The following is a 20,017-nucleotide window of genomic DNA, read 5'->3' as shown; positions in this document are numbered from 1 at the left end:
TGACTCTCTTTTTAACAAAGTTTATTGGTCTTAATCGTCTCGATCGGCTGTTTTCGTTAAGTATGTAAAGTTAAATGTTAAACAAACAAAATTTAAGTCAACGACCTTGCCCGCAACAAAATTTTACTATCCTGCGGATTCATGAATGAACAGACAACATTTCCATCCGGATCTCACGGTTTTAGTACCAGATGTGGCACAGTTAAGAAAAAGAATAGACTCCAGTTTAAAAAAGCAGCGGCTTTTCCTTGACTTAATTCTTGTTTGAGTTTTGTTTAGCAGACCTTAAAATGTAATTCCTTTCATAAAACTCGCTTCACTTGTGACGCCCACTTGTGCGGCCTGGAGAAAGTTTAATTGGAAATTCCTGGAAAATGTTTGAGGTAACTTACAGTTTTTCTCGGCTTGCAGAGGCATTGCAATGCTTATTAAAGCGACCATGTTTTCGGCCGCTCTATAAAGTCAAGGTAACTGAAAATAACCACAGCTTCAAATTTAATTTTAGAGTGAACAGGACTGTAATAGGAGGAAAGTTGACCAGTCATTGTCACTGATTTTTCCTTATCACTTGATTAAATAAGACATGTAGGCTTCAAGCTGAATAAATTCCGGCTTGTCTCTGGAAAAGGAGGCTTTCGAATAAGGTAAAGCATCGGCTTTCAAAGAGACCGGGGATATTTAAATCTGCGTCTGTTTATGGGACAGATGTGTTAGCGATTGTTCCTGCTGTAAAACAGACTTGTTTCGAACGTTAAATCTATAAATACATGGAAATGTTGGCAGCCAACACAAATCAAAATTACGGAAAGTCTTGAGCTACACGTAACGTAACGAAATTTAATGTGAAGGAGCTATTAATTGCAATGGAGCGAATGAACTCCAGATTTTTTTTTGACGGAGACTCACCCACGACCGTTTCACTGGAGCAAATTGCTACAGAGTTAGGCGTAATGAATTATGGCTTGGGAAGATCAAGTTCTAGGCTAATGAACTGATCGAATTGAGCAGGTGGAGCATTTAGTCTAATTCTAAACCAGCCAATGGAAAAGTCTTCTGCAACTAAAGAAATATTAACAACCAGAAAAAATTGTATAATGTTTTTGATGATTCGATAGGGGTAATTTTTTTGAGTAATGAAAAATGCCCTAGTCTCGATTGTACAACGTTTATTATAAATTACATTTAACTGCAAATATGCAATGAAAAATTCAGAGATAATAAAAATAATTTAATTCATGTTATGGAGTAGAATCTTTATGCAAACTCAACAGGAGGTATTGCGCCCAGCAGTTACGAAGTTTACGTTACAGACATTTATGAGAGTTCATTAGTTCACATTCAGTGATTATTTATTAATAGAATTGAAAGCATGTCGGGAAACAATTTTAAATAGAAACTTTATGGGTGTGGATCAGGAGATCTGAAATTAAAGAATTTGCGTAAATATTTTTGCGAATATAAATAGTCTTTGCATTGAAATAAGCTGTTACATTCTTTCGAAATAAATGTTTCCAAAGGTGCAAATTTAATTTAAGCAGTGGTTAGCTCTTTTTAGCATTATTAGTTCTGCTTAAATTAAAAATTAGTATTGATTATCGCTTGTCATTTTCTCAAATACGCAATAATTGTAGTTTAATGACCGAATTAAGGTCCTTACATGATGTGCGAGTACTTACCTTTCTTGCATCTGTTACTATCTGATGTTATTTAAGTCAGCATTTCTCCACAGTTAGAAACTGTAGACATTTACATACCACACAAAGATTTGAATACCGAACTCAAATGTAATAATGCAGACGCGGTAGTCGAGCTGTCAGATAACATTCTAACAGTTAAAAACCATTTTATTTTATTAAATCAGTAACGACATATCACAGTGATGCCTTTACGAGATCAAATCTTCCAGATAGCTACTCTTCTTTAATGAGGCATTTAGTCCTCTCGGGGTTCTAACCAAACTTTTATTCATTTCGAGTTGTTAAATCTGACTGTAATGATGATGGCTAACATCGATTTTATTTCCAGAGGTGTATACCTGAATTCGAGAATGCAGCTTTCAACGTTTTAATGGAGGCGACGAATACGTGTGGAGACCATGGCAAAACGGAATATTGTGTTCAATCGGGAGTGACAGGTCTTAGGAAATCTTGCGAAGTTTGCTACACCAACGACCACCAAGCGAGATACCTCACTGACTTCCACAACCAGGACCAGCCCACGTGGTGGCAGTCCGAGACCATGTTCGAGGGGATACAGTTCCCTAATCAAGTGAATTTAACGCTTAAACTGGGTAAGAATCGGTCCTGAAAGGGACACATGTGGCACTTGTGGAGATATGTCATTTTGGTTTCCCACCGTCAATGGACCAGAAGGAAGTCGGTAGCGCTCTTTATTCATACTCTCTTGGCCTTATAAACCAAACAATGAGCCGTCTTTTGTTTTGTGCCACGGCGTGTTCCCTTATACGGAAGCATAACCATAACAGACATTCAAGAATTTAAAATGGGCCATAAATATGTAGTGAATGTCCATATAATTTGTGCGGCCGTCATATAGCGCCGTTCGTGATGACGTGCAGACGACAAGCAGCAGTTCTTTCGTTTAACATTTCCATGGTTTTTAGTCGCTGGCGCTTGGCACGCGACGAATGCGTTGACCGTAAAAGGAAGCCGCTGACTTTTGTCGTCTACATTTTTATCGGTTCATCCGCGGATTGTAATTTGAAATTTTCGACTTTTATTACGCCAAAAAGCGATGTCGAGAAAGCCGCGATGGTATTTTCTCACGCGAACTTTGGCGGGATCGACTCAACCACCAGTGGCGTATCCGCTAAATGCACAATCACTCATAAAACATAACTCGTGATCATAAAACAATAGTTATGTATGTGTTGTGCTGAGCACTAATACATGGCTTCACATACTTAGAAAAATAACGAAAATTGTCTTTTTCAAATTTGCTCATATTTGGATATTTGGAATTCTCAAAAGAAATTACAATTATTGTTTAATTATTTCTTTGAAAAAATGTTTGCAATTAATTCTTTACTTTTTACTGTATCTACTATTTTGAATAACATTGTAAGTTAATTCATTTTAATAGAAATGTTAAATAGTGTATTACAACCAACGTGGGAAATATGTCGTTACGCTGAGAGCTTAGGATATATCACCAAACACGAGGATGTAGATCGTAGATCACATTTACACAATCAAATATGATAAAATATGTACGTTTTTCTAACAAAGTTGATGTAAGAGATGGAAGTGATATCTGTCATTTCCACTCGTGAAAATTTTTTTACATCTAAAAGGTTGGGAAACGAAATTTTCCTATAGTTATTGTGAATAATAAAACATAATTGTGATTGTTTTTTGCAAATCTATTTTTTAAAAACACATGGTACACTGGTGGACACGGAATTTTAAACGATTTGTCATTCGATTGACATAAAAATTGATTGACATTCAATTCCCTACAATCCTGAAAAAATATTACAGATATTTCTAAAAGTATTCTTAAATGAGTTATATAAAATTTAAAGCCAAGTTTAACATTTGCGAATAATTGTCTTTAATTAAAAAGATTGAAAAACGTTAGATTTACAACAAATACAATCAAGGGGTTGTAGAGAATAAAATTTTCTTGAAGAGAATGTTCAAGAGATTTTTATCTCCAACCGTTTTTGAACGTTGAAATAGGCTAAATGGAATTGTAGTTTAATGTCTGGTATTAAAAAAACTCCATTAGTTAGCTTTAAAAAATAAATATTTTGGAGTTCTGTTATCTAACATGTATCTGAAATTCTATTCAATTGAGGAAACTATTTAAAAAATGTTGAGGGAGGTTAGTTAATTTAAAATTTGTGATATTTTGTTATATTTTTTCTTTGTTACATTTTTCATATTTTAGTTGACCAATTCTGCAATATTACTCTTTATTTTACAAAATTAAAAATTAGATATTAAAGTAAATAATTAATAGAAAATGCATTTTGAAGATAAACTATTGATTTGAAAACAATAACAAATAATAACAGATTTTCTGCAATAAATTGTTGATTTTTAAAATTTATAATATTGTGGGAGAATTAATAATAATAAATTAATTAACACAATTTTAAAAAATTACCTTTGAACATTTTTCTCGTTTTAGACAAAAGCTCGTACAGCGTCTTAGTTATAATATTTCTGTTTTTACATTCGAATACATATTTTAAATTTACGCTTTTTGTTAATGCGCATTTTTAGTGCGCAGTTTTAGCAAGCTTTCATCCAAGAAATTAGAACAGGCTCTATTTTCTTAACTAAAATTGCGCGCGCAATTTCAGTACTAAATTCAGTACTGAAATTAGTCTCGTATCAGACATCTCTATTAGGCAATTAACCTCACTTTCGGTTTTTGTAATTTCTATGCAGATAGCTAGAGAAAAAATGACAACAAATCAAAATAATTTATTGAACTTATAAGTATAAAAACACGTATTGCTGACATTATTGTTTCAGAAAATTGATGCCAAAAATAAATTTCAACTAAAACTTTCTAATTTTAGTTTCAAATGTCACTCATAATGTCAATAAAGCCTGGCTTACATTGACATTTTTTGAACTGACATAGATTTGATGTCCAAAATTCCGTGTCCGCCACTATATTAAAATTTTGCGTTTTGTAATTGTCATACAATTAATATGAGCAGTAAATTACTCATTCTATGTAAAACATATAAGAATTTGTTTCAATAAAAGAGACTAACAATCCACGCGTTTCGCTTGCGATGATTCCTGTCATTCTGGTAAAAATTGTACGCCGCTGTTCCTGAAACCTGAAATGTCAGCGATTCAGTAACATGGATTGCAATGCCATACATCACCATCTTATCTCTAACAAAGGTAGTTGTAAGAAAGTGCGATTTATTAGAAATAAATACAAACAATTCAACATCCATTACGAGACTCATTTAAGCCCACGTATGTCTGGTCGATCAAAAACGAGATTCTGATTTATGTTTCCTGCTGTTTTCTGCTACTATCGACTATGTGGGTGTCGAACAAATCAGGATCTTCCTCTCACTATTGCGGATGAACAAACAACCCATTGATGAAATTACTATTCAGTTTGATAAAAATTTTCATTTTCTTTTAGGGAAAGCGTTTGATATTACGTACGTGAGACTGTGGTTCTATTCGCCGAGGCCTGAGAGTTTTTCCATTTTCAAAAAAACGGCGGAGAATGCAAGCTGGATTCCCTACCAATATTACAGGTAAGTAAACAATAGTAATAAAAAAATTATTCATAATTGGTTTTTTATTTAATTATCTACATGGAGTTTCATTCCTTTGTTAAGAGGACTTGGGTACTTGTTTTGCTTTTACATTCCTAGCTATGCTACCGCAGTTATCTTTATGAGTCCATTTACATTTTTGTAAAAATCTTACATTGTTAGTTAAGTCTCTGTCTAATTGGCTTTATGCCTTATTGCCGTTCTGCCATCTTAAGTATTTGCTATTTTATGTTCAATTATGCCTTAGAGTAGGAATATTTTATACAATAGCTAAACATATTTATACAAAAAAAAACTTCAATTAAACATTTTCTCAATATGACAAAAGAGATTTCTCGTCTCAAATTTATGGTTCAGCTTTCGCTTTGTACAAATTATATTTGCACCAGTCACGTGATGCGTTCATTTCCTCTAATCATTTTCCACCTCAAATTTATTATCCTCCTTTTTTTCGTGTGACAATTATTCATCTTTTATTCTAGTGCGTCGTGCCGAGACACCTATGGTCTTCCGGACACTCAGCACACAACACGAGGAGAAGAAACAAGGGCACTTTGCACGTCCGAATATTCGGATATTTCGCCCCTGCGTGGTGGAAACGTTGCCTTTTCTACGCTGGAAGGCAGGCCATCTGCTTACAATTTCGAAGCTAGTCCTGAACTTCAGGTAAATCATTATTATTACCTCGCGGTTAATGTCGGTAAATGCCCTGTTATTATGCGTCCAAATCTATTAGAAGCAATTGTATGGAAGACGATCTAGCGGATGCTGTGGAAAGAGTTTTTCACTGGGACGAGACCAGTGATGGTCTGGGCTAATTGGGCCACCCAGCTGGTGTTTTTTGGTAATTTACATAAATTAAGACGATTTTGCGCTCAAGTGGAGTCACGCAAAATAGTGATTCATTAAGAATGTGTCATTTTACTCATTTTAGTACTCGTACTTTTTTAATTTTTTCACAAAATTGAGTAGAACAGAAATTTTTAATTGAAGTTTAAATAATGACTTGTTTATTTAAATTATGTTATTATACCCTGAGCGACAAAATTATGGAATTATCTTATTAAAACTGAAAATATTTTGTTTTGGCAAAAATGCTCAAATAGGTCAATTTAAAAAAAATACACAATTCTCAACTTGATTTAAAATGTTACACTTTTTGATTTTTAAGTAATAACGTCATCCACATTTTTTTAAAATGGAAACCCCTAATTTTTTACCCGTTTCGACATCAAAACATCAAACTATTAAGTATTACATAAAGTTTTCAAAAAAACGAATTCAATTTTTAATTTTTATGCTGTTTATGCATAAATTTTAAAACCGATTTTACTCAAAATCGCTGTATCGGAAAATCGCAAAAAAAACTTTGTAATTTTGTAATTTTATGTAAAAGGGTTTCGGAAATATTGGAAAAACTCCATTAATAAAAGCACCCCTTTGGCGGTGTACAGCTCCGTGTACAGCGTAGCATTTTTCGATACAAGTTTATAGGAAACTTTTGACTTAAAATTGAATATTCTATCTCCTGTTTAAATTTGTAACAATAAAAACGGAACATTCTGTATAACTTGTTTTTAAAACCAGCCTTTAATGTGTATTCTTGGTTGCAGCTGCACCTCTACCTATTTTGGGCTTCTAAATAGTTCATGTATTGGTGTTATTTATTTTATATAGATTATAATTAATTATTTATTTAAATTAGGTTTGCTAAAATATTTTTTTTTGTAATAATTAAGATGTTAAATTTGCATATATTACTTAAAACTAATATTTGGTAACTGGCTTATGAAAATAATAATTTTTGTAATTATTTATTTGTCAATTTTTACATTAATAATTTGTTTTTATATTTTATAAATGAAGTTAACATTGCAATTGATGTTAAATGTTTTAAATGGTTCGTTTCTGTTTCGCTGTGTTAAATACACAGAAGCACAGAAGAGAGAGAGTCGTTTGTGAAAGCTTTGGTGTATTGCTGGTGGTATACAATGTTTCATTGATAAATAATACTGTTTTAGTTTGAATTCTAAATTTGCATTATTTATTTTGAAGCGATTGGTGGAAATAAAAAACATACTCCGATCATTTTTTAATAAAAAAATTAAAAAGTAATACTAGATTATCTAAAGTTTCAAAATACATAATACCTGCTACGAGTATTTAATGAAAAAAATCTCGAAATTAATAGAATTAATAACTATAGTTATACACCGTGTTTCACGAAGTATTGTAGATACTGAAATCTTGAACTTTACAATTTGTAAAAGTTTCTTTAAAAATATTTTGAAATTTTTAATAGTAAAAGTATTGTATAAAACAATGCTCATATTTAAGCGACTGAAAACTGGTTGATTGTCACAAAGTTTATTTGTAGTAATGAATGATTGCTGAACATATTAAAGCCAAATCCATTTAGGGCTAAATTTATTTTGCATCATTTATGCTGACCTTTACAAAGGAATCTTTTAAGAATAAAATTAAATAATCCAATATCTTTTTATAATCTATGTACTTAAATTGACCAAATAATGTACGAGTATACTTAATAACACTTTTTCTAGAATAACTTGAACAACATCGTGTTTAAAATAAATGTCTTCTCATTTGAATATTTCCTGTTTATAAAAAAATAAAGGAGACTGTAGATGACCCACAGGAGGATACACCTTATAAAATTGGCAAAATGTTTCAATATATGATTTTATTTTTACAAATGTAGTAATAAGTAGAACAATATATTTGTTGTAAAGAATAAAAGTCTCTAAAAGTGTTCACTCCCAAATTTCGCTCCTTTACACAACATTTAAATCGCGAGTCCAAAAACGGTTACAATGCAATACATGGTCTTGTTCTCCCACCTGACCGTACACGTGCCATCCGTGGTGCTATCCCAATAGCAGGAACTGGCGGTGTGCAAGCCAGCCCCTGTCTTCTGCATGATGGAGCAAGTCACCACGTATTTGAAATTCTTCTTCAACTTACTCAAAGCACTGAGACACTGTTCAGAGACCCTGGCACTCCACTGATTCACCTTTTCAGTCTCGTATGTGGTCCCCGTGAGCAGACCCTCGACGGTGTCTTTAACGATTTTGCTCACATCGTCGGGCACGAATTGGTCATCGTCATCCATTTTTTTCGAATTTTGATAAGGTTGATTGACGTCTGACAAATGAATTTTGTTTTGAAACATGTCGATGGGATTGCGGCGGCGGCGATGGTGTCTAATCGTGGAATGGAGCTTTGAAGACGCGCGTCGGAGAGTCACACACCCGCAGCACGCGATGTTTATTGTTAGCTTAGTGATGTTTCCTGCTTCTATTTACTTTTCCTGCTTGGAATGCAAACTAATTAAGTCTAGTGCTTGGATTGTTGATCCAGGGAAGGTTTCAGACGTAAAGCACTCATTATGAGGCTTGTGAAAGAAAAAAATTTCTTAGTCATATCGACGGAAATCGATTGTTGTGCCAGGCGTTTCATGACTCCTTTACAAAAAGCTGTTTAGGTTCGAGGCTTGATAATATCCATTTTAATGCGCTTATTAAATTATTGTGTTGTGACAAGTTCGTGTCGGTGTATTATGCTATTTTACCCGGAAAACATCCAATTTCAGAATTGTTTCCAAGAAGAAAAAATAATGGGTATTTATTTTTATGTTTAAGTAAACTAAAATAAAAATACTTTGAAAAAATCGTTGGAAGATACGTACGTATACTTGACCTTATGCTAGCGTGAGTATGAGGTTGCATAAGGAAAGAACTTTGTATGTTGTTCTACCACATTACAGAAAACTGAAAATATAGAAAAGTATTTTTTGTTTGTTTTGAAATTTAGAATAGTTAGGAAAAAACATTTATTATTTTAACTATGTTATGATGCAAGGGACAACTTTTATATGTAATAAATACATTAAATACATATTTTTCAATCTACAGTTTACAAGAGAAAATTTTTTTTTGATTTTACGCCAAAACTGCAAAGGAAAAACATTTTGATTCATCTGCAACGAGCAAATCTGTAATTAAAACTTCATTATCTCGACTCAGAGCAAAGAAAAGTTAATTTTTCTCTTAATTTTGGACTTTCATTAAATATTTTTCTTTACTTTTTAAATACCATCACATTTTTTTGACAACGATATCATTTTAACAAATGCATTTACGCAAGTTAAATAACAAAACTGTTTGTGAAAAATATAATTTTAATAAATGTCCACTCAAGAAACAGCTTTAAGATACATAAATAAGTCACTTTTAACAACATTTTTTAATTAATTAATTGTCAAAGAGACATTGTTATCAAAAAAATAGAACTGCCAACGCAAAAAGAAAAATTAAGTTCAAAATCAAGAGAGAACGAAGTTTTTTGTCTACTGAGTTAGAATAATGAAGTTTTAGTTACAGATTTGCTCGTTTTAGGTGAAGCAAAAGATACATTTTTTTCTTCTTGTAAACTCAAAACATACTGTACATATGGATATAATTTTTAGTTTTATCATACAAATTATAAGTTATTACTCATAAAACAATAACGGTGGATTTGAGGGTTTTTCATTTTCTTATCGAGTTGAAGAAAATTTTTAAAATAAGGAAAATTAATAATCATAAAGAGTGTGAATTTAGAACTATGAACATTGAATAAAATTACTCAGGATTCTACCCCGACATTTTGTTTATAAATCATGTTAGAAAAATGTAATGACAATCAACTTTTACATTTTATTTCCTTCCTTTCTTACACAGATTAGATTCAGGTGTTCACTATTGAGTTGTTAATCTGAAATTTGAGATACAAATAAAAACAGTTTATTAAAAACTTTACGAGACACCTAATTTCCTGCTTAGATTTATGAAAATCATAGTTTTTATGGCCTGTTTTACCTTTGAAAGTCATATAAATGATACCGACCTCAAAAGTTAATTTTTAGGTTTAACTGTGACTCAAACAAAAAACATTAATTACCACATTAAAAATGCATTCTCTTTACAAATATTATAATAAATATAATAAAATAAATTCATTGCAGTACTGTTTTTTATCTAATTATTTGTTTTTTATGTTCAGTAATGTCGTTGCAACGAAACAGTTTTGCCAATTATTTTCAGCATTTAAATTCATGTCTGTCTGTATAATTCTGTAAAAATAAAACAAACTAGCCTTAATTGCGATAAATCGCTTTAACGAAACTTAATTATAAGGTTTTACAATAATCTCTAACATCTTAATCGCTTTTCCCTTGTAGGTACGTAATCATTGTCTGTAAAATTCTCTTATTTGATAAGATAATTTCGATCGGTAGAGATTTTCGTGCATATAAAAATCGTGACTGATTTAAACCCAACACCAAAGTGCTCAGAAACCTATACGTACAATTAATTATTTTAACATAGACTCAATTTAATGTGCTCGAAGGTGTATCTAGCATATCATTTTACATTCTTTGCATACACATGCATATTCAAATATTGACACAACTGCCTTCAGCCCATTCTCTATTTATATTTTTATTTATTTCTATGATGTATCCAACACGCCCTAAGGTTGTAGATATTCAAGTTATCCCGCACTAGGCATAAACTAGCGAGATTATTTAGTTGTCACAGATGACTCCAGCACTGCCCTTTATTTCATTGTCTAATAGTTTCAGTTGCTGATGGTTGATTTATAAAAAGGCCTAGCATGTTTAGTTTTTTTTCTTAGAAAAAATAGGTAAATTGTCCCATATTTCAGGAATGGGTGACAGCTACAGACATTATGATCGTCCTCGACCGTCTCAACACCTTCGGCGACGAAGTCTTCGGTGACCAGCAAGTCTTGCGCTCCTATTTTTACGCAATCGCCGACGTTGCTGTAGGTGCCAGATGCAAATGCAACGGCCATGCTTCCGAATGCATCACTTCCACCGGAGTCGACAGCTCCAGAAGGAGGGTGTGTAAATGCGAACACAATACAGCCGGCCCGGACTGTAATGAATGCTTACCGTTCTATAATGATGCTCCGTGGAAGCGAGCTACTGCTCGAGATGCACATGAATGTAAACGTAAGTAGTCATTTTTCTCTCATTAGAGGTAAAAAGCAACGTAATTACCGCTAATATCTAATTATAATTGCTCGCAATTATTGTCTGATCCCAATTACACGAGACAGAACCGGATTGAGATTTGCCATCGGTATGTCTGTTTTCTAATATTCACCCCAGTTTCCGATGTAAAACTACCTGGTAATGGCGCCGACGAGGGCATATTTTTACGGTGGTCATAAAGCAATTTGACTCGGTAACCATTAAAGCTGTGTTCTTACCATTATCAGCACACTTTTTAACTGCGCTATTATCGCCCGAGCACCTGAAGACCTCTTTCATCAGGTGAATTTCCTTCGTTTAACAGCATCTTCAGCAATAAAAAAAGCATAAACCTCACAGGTTGAGCGGCAGTAAAGCCATCATATTGTACTTCAATCAAGTTTTGCTTTTGTCGAAGCTTCCAAATGAAGTATCCCGGCAATAATTTTCTCGGCGGCGAAGACGTGTGTTAAGTTCGGTTGTATAGAAGCGAAAAGTTCGATTACTACTTGCTCCAGGTCTTCTCCATAAACAGAAAGGTGAACGGTCTGCTCGCTGAAGCCATATTACCACAACAATACCGCCAATATCGACTTTAAAAGGCTACAAATCGTACTAATTGCCTCTTTTATCTGACTGCTAATTATGCGAGAGTTTAAATAAATTGAATTTATTGGCGGCTTTTAATTGACATGAATTGTTGGAGCACGATGCACTTACCGCAAGCCGACGTTTAAGTATGGATCGGGAATGAAAGCAAGTGAATTGAATTTCATTGATTTCACTGTTTTTCTTTAATTTTTTCGGTGTTTACGCTAAAGAGGGAAAATACATCAGATAAGAGGGCCTGTCTGAGCTTAAATTTTATTCCTCCTTTGATCTTCAAAAAAGGAAAGGAATTTTGTTTATGGATGTACAAGTTTTAACGCACTTTGCGAAAAAACCTCAAGCAGTTTTACATTTAACCACAGTTAATTGCAGGCTCAACTTTGAAATCCATCGATAGCTTACGCTTTCACTTATTGGACTCTTGTGATTAGATAAATCTCTAAAATAAGTTAACTGTGAAGCTTTATTGACATTAATGCTTTTATAATGAATTTTAGTTATAATACACTGACACTTTTAAATCAAAGATAAGATTGTCGTTTTATGGATTTGACTATATTATAGTACAGTAATGCAAACTAATGCATTTCCTAACTAAAAACTTTCTCAATTATACTAAAAGCATTTCTTGAATTTTTGGGTGTCTGAAGAGGATATTTCGAAATTGAACTTGTCGTAATTTTACATCGATATTATAAGAATTAGGTACACATAAGTATAATTTACTATTTTCAATTCGTATACAACCAAAAAATAAAAAAATTAATCATCAAGATTTACCTCTTTGAAGCAATAAAATCAACATAATAAACTGGACTTGAGAGCATAGAATTACGCGTAAAAACGATTTATTCTCACACAGGTTGTCCAGAAAAACATTAAAAGATTTATAAATGAAAAAAAAATATATGAATAAATTAATAAATATAGCAAGTTCTTATGGAAGAACAAAAAGGACAGGAAAGGCTTCTTTAGGAAGCTAAAACTTTCTGCAAATGGCGAATAGATTTTTTTTCAATAATCTAAAAACCGGTAGAAAAAAAATTTAAAATTTTTTTATTTGGAGTAATATTTTGACACTTAAAATACTTGTTCTACCTAAAATTGTGTTCTTTAAATGAAACATTTTCAGACATAAGTCTATGGAAACTCTGATATATTGTTAGGAAAACTATATTTCGTAGTAATTGGTAATATTATTAGTTTTATTAGTAGGTATTATTAGTTTTGTTAATACAATTTGTCGTACTTTTACTAGTTGAAAGGAGTAAAAAGTACGAAAGTGGTTAAAAATAATATGTATTATTAAATTAAAAAACATATATGCGGAATGTTTTATCATTTAGATCATTATCTTAGACAATTTCTCTGAAATAGCTTAACTTTGGATTAATTTAAGAGTGGGAAATCAATTAGATGATCATGTAATAGAAAATTTAGGTATCTTTGACATTACAAATGATTTTAAAAGAAAGGAATGTCAATATTTTTCTGAAACAATGGGAGAATAAATAGCCAGTTTCAAATTTTTATTGAGAGTTATTAGATAACATATATTTTTTTAAATTTAATAAAAGCTTCAGTAAAAAATTGTCTTTAAATATTAAATATTGTATTAAATAAATACGTATATTTTTCTCTAAATACTCGTAAATATAAAATGTACTGGTTAATCAATTTTTTTTTAAGAATTATATCTTATATGAATTGTAAATCATATATGAAAAAATCACTTCCTCAGACATGGTACATTCTTAGCATACAAAACAGAACGTGAATGTCTTTGTAATAATATCCTGATTATTCGAATGAATTGCATAAGTTTTCCATTACATAATACAAACTTTTAAATGGTTCTTCATTAATTATCAGCAGGTAGCAATATAGCGGTAATAACATCATGTTCTGTCTTAAACACATTTGTCAATGTTTTTATATCCCATTCATAAAAAATTACTCAGTACTCAATCCTCAATATAAACATTTAAAATATGCAGGTATTGCAGGAAGAAAATCGCAAACATTTAAGTTTTAATCAGACTACTAACTGTAAATTTTGAAAGGAAATTAATAACTTGAAATAGGATATCATGGGCATTTATTGAAATGGGTTTTTCTGATGTTCAAATAACTCTTCAGGAAATGCGATATTTGCTACACTACAGTGCAATCAATCAAATTTCAATAATTGAAAAGTTGCCACAATGGGGGAGGAGCAAATACTCGTTTAGTACAGTGGCGACCAAATAGTGTAGGTCCTGATTTGAAATTTAAATGATCAGAACGATTGGAATTATGAAGCATCCTGTGGAAGAAGAAATTTAGAACGGTTTTAATTTAAAATGAAGGCTAAGCAGATTCTGCAGTGTAATTGAAGAGGCGCGTTAAGCGGCCGCCTATTGAGCTGTCATTCACTCAAAAAATCAGCAGCACAATGAGTTAAATGGTGCGCTTATTACTTAAGACAGAGGTGACATATTGATGGTGAGCGCACCAAAGACTAGTCGGAGGACCGCGGCTCAGTGAGTCAGTGTTTGTCGGCTGTCGTGTTCACGTCGATCGCGTGCTTTAGAGCACTTCTCAATCTTTGATGTTGAGTGATAACACTTGCAACTTTGTGACAAATAATAGGTGGCAAAAAATGCAAAATTTGTGATGGTGGTCTATTAAAAAATAATGCCGGGATTACTAAATGAAATCATTTAATCTGGTTATAAATTAATATAAACCGGCTAATTTAAATACCTGAAGTGTGTAATAGCGTTCTTGGCAGGTGACATGAACAGTTATCAAAATGGTAAAAAATCGCTCTGAATGAGTAAGTCAATTAGCATGAAAATGAATGTAAAATAAAACCAGAGTGATGTAAAAGTGTTGCGAAATGGCCCGGCAATTCCTGCTGATTCTTTTGGCGCTTCCAGTAGTCAAAGAAGCCGAAAGCACCCAATGGGACGGCCTCAAGCCCTGGTTTTCGGGCTCACGTAAGTCAAACATTCGGCTCTATTATTACAATTGAACAATGGGCTACACGAGAACCGTGATCCATATAAGACCATCAGACGTCACAACCGATCAAACCCACGATTTATTTACCGAATCGTCAGACTCGAGGCGCCGCATTTCATCTATTTTCTCCTTAAACAGCGACGAATTTAAAAATGGTCAGCTCATTTGGTTTCGGAGACGTGACCCGTTTACCAATCGGGACCCATCCTGGGCGATTTCGGGAGCAAATCAGCGACTAATTCGTCGTTAATTGACAGTTAGAAAGACATGTGACGAGTCATTGACAGGCCGTTGCTTCTAACCATGAGAACTCAGCTTGTTACATGCATGCGGTAGCTAGCGCCGATCATTGTTCGCTACATTCTTCTTGGTATGGCTTTTCGCATTTCACCACGCTAATGATGTCGCTTTTTGGAACCTATACCTTATAAGACCGGCGACTTGCGCGATCGTTAAAGTCTCTGCGGAGTCGCTCTTACCATCAGCGAGCGATTCTCCTACGCGAGTTAGATTTGTACTTTTGTTGCGATATGGCGTCAAAAGTTTTGGGGGACTTCGTACATTTTGTTAACGAATTGTACAAGATTAAATTACCAAGTTGGTATTATTGCCGATGCGGGTATTAAGTCAAGTCTGATAAAAGTTGACGACCTGCCACACCTGAAAATGCATTTGGAATTAACCATTGCTGTCAATCAGTGCAGGATAGATAACTAACGGTGGTCGGTATTAACAGCCTCCTTCGGGTATGTTACACAAAGTGTGAAATGGAGAAATCAGAAAATGCGTCTTATCGATAATCAGAAGATCGTTTTGTGGGTTGTTAGGCTAGATGATTGGATGTTTTCTACGTCACTGTTTTTTTTCTAATGGATTTAATTTGTAGAATCAAGGTACTGAGAAATTAGATTGTTCTAAAGACTAATTCTGAGGACTAAATTAAAAAAGGATGCACATAAAATAATATTTACCAAACGTAAGAATAATTATTTGCATAACAAGGCACTAAAGTTGAATTTTTTTGTCACGAATATGCAGTTTATTCTTCGAGTCGATAGACATAATATCAGTGTAAAAAATATTTAAGTATTTCTGAGTCGTTTTTTCCGATTGCTTATTTTGAAAAATTTGGAAAACTACCAATATACACACTTTATGGACCATCTTGTTAGTATTACTTTTATCAACTTTACTTTAATTAATGACATGAGTTCCAAAAAGTACTGTGTATTTTACGGACTATGTCGTTCACCATAGGGACGGAAATACAAAGTATTATTTACAAATTAACAGCAATGATGGTGGCAAAATTAATAAATCTAAGATAGTAATGATTCAAATAAATACCCGGATTTGAAAGGTAACGAGATAAATATTTATGGGGACGTTTTTTTGCACTCTTTGTAAATTGTAAAGACAACTTTCTTTTATTTAAAGCTGATACTAGATTTTGTTTGTTATCATGTTATCAAATTATCATTGTTCAAATTGGGACATAAAGCAATCAATGTTGCTTTAATGCTAAGGTTACGACTAGCTTGTTTTGATTTTTTTCAAAAAATTGTATTTTGACTTTTAAAATTAGTTTTGTTTAGCATTGGTCTGTTGGGAAAAAAAAAACTTAAGATGTGTATTTGCTATGACAATCCAACATAAACATTTTTAACCAATCAAATTAGAGAATTTTTCAAATTGGGATCAATGAAATTAGTTTATACCTAGTGATTATTTCCTTCATACAATTAAACAATTATAATAATTATGGTTTCTGCCCATTTTTCAGCGATAATTTGCAAATGTCAAAATTTTGCCGTGGTTAAAAATGTGGCACAATTTAATCGCTTTTGAATTTCTAAAATTTCTTTTTAATTGGTCCAATTTAGATAAGTACAAAATAATAAATAACTTGTTCCAAAATTTCTTATTTATTCAGGAAATAATCATGCCGAATATCTCGGGTGCTAACCTGATAAAATGTTTTTGTCAAAACGATTTGCCAAGAAGAAATTAATATTTCTCGTCAATTTTCCACTCGTGGTAAATTGACTTGACATATTTCTAGGCAAAATTATTTTGATATTCTGCATAATTATTAAAAACCAATTATGCATTTCTATAAAGGTAATCTTTGCGTGTTCACAATGCTATACTTTTTAATAAAATAAAGAAAAAATTCAAAGAATTGTAGCATTTTGTTTCAAAAATCCTTTTCAATCACTTTATTATAAAATTCAAGAAACTTCCCCACACAATGAGAATAACAGAAGCACTAGTACGAAGTTTTAACATTTTCTTTTCAAAATAAACTTTGGGGTTTTTTAACAGAAATTATGTTAATCGACTTTTTTTAGGTTGTAAACACTTATCTTTTAAAATTCAAAAGTTAGGACGAATTAGTGAGGTTTGTCTGGTCTACTTTGAGCTTTTGTCTTTGCTTCTGCACGAACTACTCTATTGTTTTAACTCTATACTTTATATCGCTACTGATAATCGCGATGAATCTACACATGCTCGATATTTGTAGACACGGTTTTCCTATCATTTCTACGATACTAGCTTTCGTCTTGAGATAGTTCTAGACATTTGTAATAAATGATCCCAGCACGACACTTTTTACTCGAGCGGTCCTGATCTCTCTCAGCATGATGACCTGTTAGTGGATCTAATACACAGATATATTTATGTATACATTTGTATAATTAGCATGGTCTGATACAGCAACCGTCGATGTCCCATTTTGGTGCAACGACTTTAATAAATCACGGTTAAAGCAAAACTTTGTTTTTATATCTTGTAGATTATTAATGTGGTAAATGGGTTAAGCACTTATTGGATGCGTTGGGCGGACCCAGGATGGCCCATCACGTCTGGAGCCGCTCCCACGGCTGTGTGGCCCACGCAATAATGTTTCAATTCCGCCAAGACACAGAGCGTGTACCTGTCTCAAACTTCGTCATAAACATAAGGCCCAAGAACGCCCATTTATTAACCTAGACGTATTATCTTAAATTGCTCCATTATTCCGGTAGATCTTCATTTCGATAGTAGACCTTTCCGCTAATCGATTAAAACATGATCTTATTTATTTGCAGAATGCAATTGCAACGGGTTTTCTAATAGATGCTACTACGACGAAGAATTGTACCGATTGACCGGACACGGAGGCCACTGCTTGGACTGCACAGCTAACCGAGACGGTCCCAACTGCGAACGCTGCCGAGAAAATTACTACATGCGTGAGGATGGCTATTGTATCGCGTGTGAATGCAATGAAAAAGGCTCCAGGAGCCTCCAGTGCAACTCCGAGGGGAAATGCCAATGCAAATCTGGAGTCACCGGAGATAAGTGTGATAGGTGTGCTGTCAACCATTACGAGTTTAGCGCCACCGGATGCAAAAGTTGCGGATGTTCGGAAGCCGGCTCTGTAAACAACGAACCAAATTGCGATCCTTACACTGGAGTTTGCTACTGCAAGGAAAACGTCGAAGGGAGAAGATGTAGAGAATGCAAACCCGGCTTTTTCAATCTAGACAAAGAAAACGAATTTGGGTGCACTCCGTGCTTCTGTTACGGCCATTCTTCCGAATGTTACTCGGCGAGAAATTACGCCAAACACTTAATCGACTCAGTTTTTTCAAGAAGCTCCGAACGGTGGCAAGCTGAAGACGAGTATGGCAGAGATGTTGAAATCGAACACGTTCCTTTAGCACACAGTATTAAAGCTGAGGCACGAGGCGACGAAACTGTCTACTTTTTGGCAAATGAGCGGTTTCTGGGCGAAAGAAGGTTTTCCTATAACCAACTCTTACAGTTCAGTTTTTGGATTGGTGACTACGATCGGCCTATACCCACCGCCACTGATATTATCTTAGAAGGAGGTGGAGCGTCCGTCACCAACACCATTTTTGCCCAACAAAACAAGATTCCAACAAACACGGTAAAGATTTCTTTGGTATAAGATTTAACGGTTTAACACTTTGTCTACAGAAGCAAAAATACAGTTTCCGGCTTCATGAGCACCCCAATTACGGCTGGCAACCCCGCCTTTCAGCCCGCGCCTTCATGTCTCTCTTGGACAACATCACCGCTATCAAAATCCGCGCCACCTACGCCCCTCAAGGTGTCGGCTTCCTCACCGATGTGAAGCTCGAAACAGCGGCTCAAAAAGTAGCCGGCCCTCCGGCCCTTTGGGTCGAACAATGCGTCTGTCCCACCGGCTACGTGGGCTACTTCTGCGAGTCGTGCAAACCGGGCTACCGCCACTTCCCTTCACTTGGAGGCAGATTCATGCCTTGCATCCTCTGCGACTGCAACCAACATGCGCAAATTTGCGACTCCGAGACCGGGCGATGCATTTGTGAGCATAACACAGCCGGGGATAATTGCGAGTTTTGCGCAAGGGGGTACTACGGTAATGCCCTCGGAGGTACTCCCGAAGACTGTAAGCCGTGTGGGTGTCCCGATGGTGGCGCTTGCATTCAAGTGGATGAAGATATAATCATGTGTACGGAATGTCCGGTGGGTCATACGGGTCATAAGTGCGACTCGTGTTCAGATGGATATTTTGGGGACCCCACGGGGAGATTTGGGCCGAAACAGCCTTGTACGCAGTGTGATTGTAACCTAAATATTGATCCAAACGGGATCGGGAATTGTAATACGACCACTGGCGAGTGTTTGAAGTGTATACATAATACAGGGGGGCCTAAGTGTGAAGTGTGTTTGCCGGGGTACTACGGAAATGCCTTGGCGTTACCAAAAGGGGACTGTCAACCCTGTGAGTGTAACCCAGCAGGAACCGAATCGAATGGAGGGTCAATTGAGTGCGACCGCATCACGGGGTCGTGCCACTGCAAACCTCACGTCATTGGAAGGAATTGTGATCAGTGTGAGGATGGGTATTTCAACTTGAGGAGTGGGGAAGGGTGCCATTCCTGTAACTGTGATCCTATTGGTTCCTACAACCAAACTTGTAATGTATACACTGGACAGTGTTTCTGTCGACCGGGAATTAACGGGTGAGACAAATTAAAAATATCAGGAATATAGGTTTTTACATT

General features: G+C 34.4%; 2 protein-coding genes across 3 annotated transcripts in view; one reads left to right on the top strand and one right to left on the bottom strand.

The window, feature by feature from the left end:
* The window catches only part of LOC123014092 (laminin subunit gamma-1), a 28,890-nt gene that overhangs the window by 6,595 nt on the left and 2,278 nt on the right, over window positions 1-20,017 (top strand). Inside the window, exons 2-7 of one of the 2 annotated variants that reach the window (XM_044412974.1) lie at window positions 2,026-2,290; window positions 5,143-5,260; window positions 5,764-5,947; window positions 11,012-11,321; window positions 18,050-18,894; window positions 18,945-19,975. In XM_044412974.1, the coding sequence (XP_044268909.1) occupies window positions 2,026-2,290; window positions 5,143-5,260; window positions 5,764-5,947; window positions 11,012-11,321; window positions 18,050-18,894; window positions 18,945-19,975 (2,753 nt within the window). Of the gene's footprint in view, window positions 1-2,025; window positions 2,291-5,142; window positions 5,261-5,763; window positions 5,948-11,011; window positions 11,322-14,481; window positions 14,933-18,049; window positions 18,895-18,944; window positions 19,976-20,017 lie in introns of those variants that run through there. The other variant, XM_044412975.1, reaches the window with a different exon arrangement.
* On the bottom strand, window positions 7,969-8,517 carry LOC123014094 (dynein light chain Tctex-type 1-like). Its single transcript, XM_044412977.1, has one exon. It carries the CDS (start codon window positions 8,472-8,474, stop codon window positions 8,088-8,090), a length of 387 nt encoding a protein of 128 aa, XP_044268912.1. The 5' UTR covers window positions 8,475-8,517; the 3' UTR covers window positions 7,969-8,087.

The sequence above is a fragment of the Tribolium madens genome, unplaced genomic scaffold (genome assembly GCF_015345945.1).
Source record: "Tribolium madens isolate multiple individuals breed KSU strain unplaced genomic scaffold, Tmad_KSU_1.1 Scaffold_97;HRSCAF=244;Tcas5.2_LG3a, whole genome shotgun sequence".
NCBI lineage: Eukaryota > Metazoa > Arthropoda > Insecta > Coleoptera > Tenebrionidae > Tribolium > Tribolium madens.
This window is presented reverse-complemented; position numbering and strand designations above follow the sequence as displayed.

What these genes read in the sequence shown, in the direction of transcription:
- LOC123014094 (XM_044412977.1), bottom strand. Translation starts at nt 8,474, where the DNA reads ATGTTTCAAAACAAAATTCATTTGTCAGACGTCAATCAACCTTATCAA.